The 7,957-nt window shown below is 57.2% G+C and overlaps 1 protein-coding gene across 6 annotated transcripts in view; it reads right to left on the minus strand.

The window, feature by feature from the left end:
• KANSL3 (KAT8 regulatory NSL complex subunit 3) overlaps positions 1-7,789 on the minus strand; it is a 28,032-nt gene extending 20,243 nt beyond the window's left edge. For 4 of the 6 annotated variants that reach the window (XM_054224950.1, XM_054224947.1, XM_054224945.1 and 1 more), the window contains exons 1-9: positions 7,495-7,789; positions 5,116-5,304; positions 4,248-4,338; positions 3,752-3,937; positions 3,453-3,584; positions 3,016-3,132; positions 2,317-2,418; positions 2,087-2,158; positions 1,682-1,756 (exon numbers count right to left, since the gene is read on the minus strand). In XM_054224950.1, coding sequence (XP_054080925.1) covers positions 1,682-1,756; positions 2,087-2,158; positions 2,317-2,418; positions 3,016-3,132; positions 3,453-3,584; positions 3,752-3,937; positions 4,248-4,338; positions 5,116-5,304; positions 7,495-7,739 — 1,209 coding nt within the window. In that variant the 5' untranslated portion in view covers positions 7,740-7,789. The remainder of the gene's footprint in view (positions 1-1,681; positions 1,757-2,086; positions 2,159-2,316; positions 2,419-3,015; positions 3,133-3,452; positions 3,585-3,751; positions 3,938-4,247; positions 4,339-5,115; positions 5,305-7,494) is intronic. The other 2 variants (XM_054224948.1, XM_054224946.1) reach the window with 1 other exon arrangement.
• Between the last annotated feature and the right edge of the window lie 168 nt (positions 7,790-7,957).

Genomic DNA, 7,957 nt, shown 5'->3' on the forward strand with positions numbered 1-7,957 from the left:
AATTTCTTCACCCAAAGGGCTGTCAAGCATCGGAACAGGCTGCTCAGGGCAGTGGTGGAGTCGCCATCCCTGGAGGGATTTAAAAGCCGGGCAGACGCGGTGCTGAGGGACGTGGGGTAGTGGTAACTTGGCAGTGCTGGGTTAACGCTTGGACTTGTGTAAGGGAGGGACCGTCAATTCCCTGCCGAGGGGCAGGAGCCCTCCAAGCCTTCGACGGAACGCCTCGAACGCTGGCGAGGAAAGAAATACCGCAGGCCTGGCCTTCAGAGAACGGATAAGGCTTCACGCTTCTGGCGCCGGAAAGTGCGGGAGAACTGTCGTGTGAAGCCAGGATGGTTCTGCCACTCGCGTGGTGAGCTTGCTCGTTCTCGGTTCTCCAGGCCGTCGCGTCCCGCGAGCGACCTTTGCTTCATTCTCTGTGCAACGCACGTGAAAGCGCCCACCCCTGCACGCGCTAATGAAGGTTACGGAGAACACGCTAAACACGGGTGACGACGGCACGCGTCTCGCCACCCGAATCGCGCTACACGTCACCTGGGAGAAGGGAGAAACCTGAGCCGAGGCTGTCCTGGGCAAGGGGGGTGGGCCGTGCTGGTTCAGCAAACAGAAAAGGGGAAAAGAAGTGCCCCTGGGGGGGAACAAAGAAGAAACAATAGAAGAAGATTGTGTCTGGGAAGATTCTTCCCAAGAAAGAAGACCGTGCCTGGGAAGATTCCCTGAAGAAGACGCTGGAACCAGGACCGGTGATCTCTTTCTCTCCGGCTTTTTCTCCGCCTTTTCCTTTCTCTATCCCTCAGTTTCTCTTAGAACTGTTCAGTAACTGTTCGAGTTGGGAAGTAACGACCTTAAGTAGGACCTTAAGTCCCGCTTGCCAGCAGTTGGCCTGTCCCTGTTGTTCGGTGACACGACGCACACCTCACCACTTGCCATCGTTTGTCATACTCCCAACCAATCCTCGGGGACTCGTTAAGACCTACACTAACCATTTGGGGAAGCCGATAAACGTTTCTATATGGACCTTGAGATTTATCTCACCTTAGTCCACACCGTTGAGAATTTACGAACCTGAAGTCACTCACCCCCCCGGCTTTACTGGGAGCGAGGCGTGACAGCTTGATGATCTTAAGTGTCTCTTCCAACCGTAACAATTCCATGATTCCTGGGCTGAGTCCCCGATGCGATTTACGTAGCCGTACTAAGTCCTGAAGACACCTCCACTCGAGGGTTGCGCCGTGCTCCCGCAAATGCCTTTTGTGCAGATTTCCACCACCCTCAGAATCAGCCAGTTCATTAGCACAATCGTAATCATTCCCAACACAGTCCCACACTGGTCAGCTAATAAAGGAGCAATTTGGGCTCTGTATAGATCAACCCAAGTTGTCCTCTCTGGTGCCAAATGACACAGTTAACGAGTGACCCCGCACATAAGACCCCAGGAAGGAGCTGCAAAGAGACAAGCGAACACAGGACTTCTCGTGCCTGCTATTGCATCAAGAATCCTACCATGAACGCAACAGTCCCGCCTGCTGGGCAAACCTCCTCCAAATAAAAATCACACAGACATTCTTCAAAAAAAATCTTCCGGTTACCGCTGGACTACCAAGCCCGATTTTATGAGAGAATCTAGGGAGATTAAGAAAAAAAAAAGTACAGTTCTTTAAATGGTTCCTTTGGTCCTTACCCCTCTGGGGCCATCAACGGTGAGAAGCGGGAATCCAAGGCACACAACTGCAGTGACGTACTCCATCACCGAAACCTGGGCACAAAAAGCAACAAGTCAGCACCCTAACAGTCAAGCGCACGTAAGGCGCGAAGGCTGCTTTGCCAAGCTAAATATCTTCCATATTTAAACCTTCCTTTGTTGATTAAGAGTGGGGGCAAAAAAAAAAAAAAAACCACTGAATGGCTCAAATTGCTTATGCCCCCATGACCAGAAAGGATGTCTGTCTCAAAGCCGGGCTTTGGGAAGAGAAAGGGGACAAGAAGAACCCCGACAGAGCCTCAAAGGCAACAGTGATTCAAACCTAACTCTGGACTGAAGCGGTCAAGTGGGCTCTGAGAGGATGCAAAGGAATCGGGTACTTACGTGACAGGCCACCAAGGCACCCGTGTTCCACCCGATCAGGATGATCGGCTTGTGAGAGAAGTGGTTGTGAATCTACAGGAGGAAAAAAAAAAAAAAAAAAAAAAGACACGAATGGAGAAAAGGGACAGACAACGGGGCAGTGCACTGGGGCAGCACAGCACCTACAGGTGAGGTGAATCGTTTGAAGGGAGCGGCAAAGGCTCCCCAACGCGCTCGTTGCTCCCTCTTACCTCCGCCACTTTGCCCCTCACCGCCCCGATCATGTGTTCGAGACACTGCAACACTCCCACCCCGCTGCCGTTGTTCAACAGGTGGGTGGCGATGGGAATCACCTGCGGTTTGAAATGAAAGATCGATAAATAACGAAGGCATAACTGGGGACAACGGCTACCAACAACAATTAGTGTGGACCGGAACCCAGTTTATGCATGAACTTGTGCTTTCTCTCTCCTTCTCTCCCCCAGGATTCACTTCTAGCTACTAAAAACCAGAGGAAATGGAGAATTCCACACAGAGACAACACCTGCCACTCACCTCGCTCCTGTACACCCAGTACATCTACGGCACTAGGAGGTGTAGGAGCAGCTCTGTATCCCGGCAGAGGACTAAGATGACCTATAATCTCTCTCCCCCAACCTCTTCCTACCGGAGGACTCATCAATCCCTAATCACAGCAATGATACAATCTAAACTGCTGACGGCGGACGGCTTTTGTCGGTGAGAGGCGCCAAAGGCATCAGGTTTGGGCAACTTCATCCCCTGCGCAGTGTCTCAAATGCTAAACACTGCAGGTGGCAGACACCAGCCTCTGCTTTCAGCAGAACCAAGCATTTTGGTGCGGTGAAGGCTTATAAAAACAAGCTCAGCAGCTGCAGCCTAGCACAGCTGCCAGTTTGAACTTGCCTCCTTTCAAAACCACCCATACCAACCTTTCCCAAGCAGGAAAGCTGCGACTGCCAGAATCGATGCCGTCGAGAAGTGGGGAACATGGAGTTGGAGGGTCCAGAGGACGCAATCAGGATGAGGGGGGAACCAGGCAATTTGCTCTACGAAGTTCAACAAGAGAAATGTAAGGGAAAGCAATTTCCCTGCCCGAGACCTCGCTGCCCAGCCTGGCCCGCACAACGAAGCGGGAGGGTTCTTATTAATTGATCACATTTTCCCCGGCCAGAGTTACATCAGGACAGTACGGGGGGGGAATGCGTTCAACACAAGGAGTCCCCCTCACTGAGCAAGTCTAAAGCGGGAGGAAAAGAGCCCAGGAAGCAAAACGGAGGCGGCAAGAAGAGAACAGCAGAACGATGGGAAGAATAAAGCGGACGCGAGGCCAGCCTCTCACCCCCTGCAAGCCCCAGGAGATACTCACGGGTTTATTATGCGACAAGACACCCACTGCTGGGTCCCAAGGTCTCTTCAGCAGCAGAGACAGAGCCTCGGCACCCGCTGCCCCCGTCTTCGCGGTAGAGGAGAGCAGCATCCTATCGATCAGGGTGGGGATCTGAAAGCAGAGGCCAGAAAGGACTGAGAAAACGCACATAGCCCTTTCGAGGGGCTTTATAACATCATCCCCGCCACTCCAAAGGAAAAAAAAAAAGACTCCATCAGCTTCCTTTACAGAGGGAGAACATTCTAAGTGATAGCAAAGTCTTTCAGTGCTTTTATCACCTTTCCTTTCAGCGTTTGCAGAGCATCCAAGTAAGCGGCCAGCACCGGCAAACTGAGGGTTTCCACTAACGTTGTGTGAAGCCACTGGATGAGTTTGGTGTCCCAGTTCACACTGGCCAGAGCTTGGCGGACCCTCCGAGCACATTTGTCCACCGCTATCCTCCTCAGGACCGGCTCGTTGCAAGCCTAAAAACCAGGAAATTAAGAAGAAATACAGTTATGGGAAAAATCAAGCACGCCACGGGCATCCCAAGCCACTGGAAAATATTGGCTTGGGCAGCTTGAAGTCCTCTGGCAGCACGCAAAGACCAACATCCTCCCAGTGAGGACAAAATCATGCCTCAAAGAAGCCCAGAACCACACATTTCTTAATGCTACACAACCCAACGGCCAAGACTTTTGTCTTGACTCGATCTGGCTTTGCTGGGAAGGATTGATAAAAACACACAGGCAGCAACTCTGCTGGAAAGGGGAAATAGGGAGTAAAAGACCTTACCCCTTCGTTAGCTAAACGAGCCAGCCTGTCAGACTGTAGCGCTTTGTGGATCTTATTAAATAGCTTGTTCTGGGCCATCGTCCAACCCGTCCTGTCGAGAAAACCAGAGAGGTAACGTAGGTCACCGTCACACAGCCATCCAGGGCCTGCAACCAGCTCCCAAAGGCAGTCAGCAGCCCAGCTGGGCATCACCTGCGATCGCAGCCTCCAGAACCCATTTACGGCCCTGGACCTGGACAAAGCGAGTTTGGTTACTGAGGATTTAATTATTGTGATGGCTCAATAAAAAAATACTCGTTTTTAAATGTCACTAAGGCCTGTCGGCAAGCATCCAAGCATCAGAATGACAAGAGTAACAGCAGAAGCAATAAATAAGACCAAAATAATCACTCCTTTTAGCATAGGTTATTGCCGTATTTCTCAGACAAACTGTCCAGAAAAAAAACTAACGCCATTCCGCATAACGCCAAGACCGGCGTGACTCCAGTCACGGTGCGGGTTTTTAATAAGGTGGAATTTACACATAACCCCATTTGTAATTTTTGACATCGGAATATGGCTGAATTGAGGATCTACGTGTAATCTAACGACTCGTTGTCCCATCCTCCCCCAAACAGAGCAGAGCGCTTCACATGAAGCGTGCGGGAGAGGTTCCAACAGCTGGGCCAGCCTCTCCCATTACATCCCACAGCTTTCACAGCAGGGAGACGAGGAATTTGGACACAAGAATTCATTTTCTTTGAACATTATTCAGTTCCGGAATGTCACCGCGTATCGAGTCGCAGCAAAAAAAAAAAAAAAAACCCACACCGCGCAACGGGTGGCTGTTTAGTGCCCAAATTTCTTTTCTCCGCTATCCCCGCGCTACCTGTTGACGTGTTCCTCCCAGTCGTCCGGCGGCGGAGGGGCGTCAGCGTCCGTGCGAGCGAACATCACGTGGCGCTCGCACTCGTTCATCACGCTGCGCGCCTTCTGGTTGTCGTAGAGCGGCATGGGCGTGGGCGTCACCGTCTCGACGTCGATGGGGACATCTGCTTCACTGTCGGGAATAATCCCGCTTTAGAGAAGGGGAACGCTCACCTCGGGCTCTGCTCTGCTTTACAATGCAAAGTCCACCCCCACCTCAGCCCCCACACCTTCCCCATGGATCCCCAAACTTGCTCTGGTCTCCCCAACCCATGCTCTCCCCCCCAACACTACACCAGCCCCACAGGATGCCCCCCGCCCCACACTCTCCCCTCACAGACCCCTCGAGACCTAACACAGCTCCCCCAGCCCCATATTCTCCCCTCACAGACCCCTCAGAACCCCCCACCTACCCGACAGGCCCCTCAGAGACAGCCCCCAGCCCCTCCACAGGTCTTTCAGCCCCACAGAACCCCCCCACTCTCCCCTCACAGGTCCCTCAAGACCCTCTCACCTACCCCATATGCCCCTCAGGACCCCCCCCAGGCCCCAAATAAGCTCCTCAGACCCACATACCCTCCCCTCTGCTTCACAGACCCCCTCACTCTCCCCTCGCAGACCCCTCAGAACCCCCCCATGCCCCCCCCAGGCCGCTCAACCCCACACTCTCCCTCCCTCACAGACCCCTCAGGATCTAACACAGCTCCCCCAGCCCCACACTGTCCCCTCACAGGCCCCCCCGCCCCACACGACTTCCCCCAGTCCTCCAGGCCCCACACTCTCCCCTCACAGACCCCTCAAGACCTCCTCCAGTCCCCTCACAGGACCCCCCTACCCCACAGGTTCCCCCCTCATTCCACAGACCCCAAACCTTCCCCTCACAGGCCACTCAAGACCCCCCCAGCCCCTTCATAGGCCCCTCAGGACCCCGCTCCAGCCCCCACATAGGCTCCTCAACCCAATAGGACCCCCCTCACCTGCTCCTCAGGACCCCCCAGCTCCTACGCAGACCCCTCAGCCCCACACTCTCCCCTCACAGGACCCTCAGGACACCCCCAGCCCCTAAAGTGGCTTCTCAGACCCGCAGAACCCTCCCCTCTGCTTCAGAGACTCTCCCACTCTCCCATCGCAGGCCCCTCAGGACCACCCCCCCTGCCCCACAGGCAGCCCCACTCCCCCCCTGCAGTCCCCACATAGGTTCCTCAGCCCCTCAGAGACATTTCTTGCCCCACAGGCCTCCCATCACAGGCCCCTCAGGACACCCCCACGCGCCCCACAGGCCCTTCAGGACCCCCCCACAGGCTTCTCAACCCCACAGGCCCCACACTCTCCCCTCACAGGCCCCTCATGACCCCCCCATCTACCCCACAGGCCCCTCATGACCCACCCCCCAGCCACTCTACATGCCTCTCAGCCCCACAAGTCCCTCACAGGCTCCTGAGGACACCCCTACCTGCCCCACAGGCCCCTCAGGACCCCCACACAGGCCTCTCAGCCCCACACTCTCCCCTCACACTCCCTTCAGGATCCCCCACCTACCCCACAGACCCCTCAGGGAGACTCTCCCAGCCCCCACATAGGCATCTCATCCACACAGACCCCCTCCAGCCCCACAGACCCCCTCAGGACCCCCCGCCACCGGCCCCACAGGCCATTCAGTTCCCCACTCCCCACAGGCATCTCAGCCCCGCAGGCCCCACACTCTCCCCTCACAGTCCCTTCAGGACCCCCCCACCTACCCCACAGGCCCCCAGGGAGACCCTCCCAGCCCCCACATAGGCCCCTCATCTGCACGGACCCCACACTCTCCCCTCACAGACTCCTCAGGACTGTCTCCCCTGCGCTCCCCCCACATAGGCCCGTCAGCCCCACGGGGCCTTTCCCTGCCCCACACAGGCTCCTCATACTCCCCTCACAGACTCCTCAGGACCACCCCCCCAGGCCTCTCAGCTCCCCAGGCCCCATACTCTCCCCTCACAGGCCCCTCATGACCCCCCACCACCTACTCCACAGGCCCCTCAGGACCTGCCCCCCAGCCCCACACGCCCGCCACCCTCCCCTCACAAGCTCCTTAGGACACCCCTACCTGCCCCACAGGCCCCTCAGGACCCCCGCACAGGCCTCTCAGCCCCACACTCTCCCCTCACACTCCCTTCAGGACCCCCCACCTACCCCACAGACCCCTCAGGGAGACCCTCCCAGCCCCCACATAGGCCCCTCATCCGCACAGACCCCTCAGGACCCTCCCAGCCCCAGAGGACGACCCCATGTGCCCCACAGACCCCCTCAGGCCCCTCCCCAGCCCCCTCAGCCCCACATTCCTCCCCCCCCCGGAGCTCACAGGGCGGTGCCGGGCTGCCTCCGCGGCGTGAGGAAGAGCATGCGGGTGGGCCGAGCGGCGCTGGCGTCGGGGTGGGCGCTCCAGGGTTTGGCGTAGCTGTGGTCCAGGCAAACCAGGTCCAGCTCCCGCTCGTGCGCCGACAGCTGCAGCAACAACGACGTCCCCATCCTCCTCGCCGACCACTGCAACTCCCGGTCGCGATCCCGCTCCCGGTCGCGATCGCGATCCCCTCCGCGCTGCGACATGGCCCTAGCGCCCGCCGCGACGCATCCCACCGCGCCCGGCCCGCCGCCCCGCCGCGCCGCGCATGCGTCGGCCACGCCCCCCCCCTGCGGGGGGGCGTGGCCGACGCATGCGCGGCGCGGCGCGGCGGCGGGCCGTAAAAAGCGGAGACTGGATTTCACAGGAGCGGAGCGGAGTCAAAGCGCGGAAAGCGGAGCGGAGCGCGTGGGCGGGGGGGGCC

The sequence above is a fragment of the Rissa tridactyla genome, chromosome 20 (genome assembly GCF_028500815.1).
Source record: "Rissa tridactyla isolate bRisTri1 chromosome 20, bRisTri1.patW.cur.20221130, whole genome shotgun sequence".
NCBI classification, from domain to species: Eukaryota; Metazoa; Chordata; class Aves; order Charadriiformes; family Laridae; genus Rissa; species Rissa tridactyla.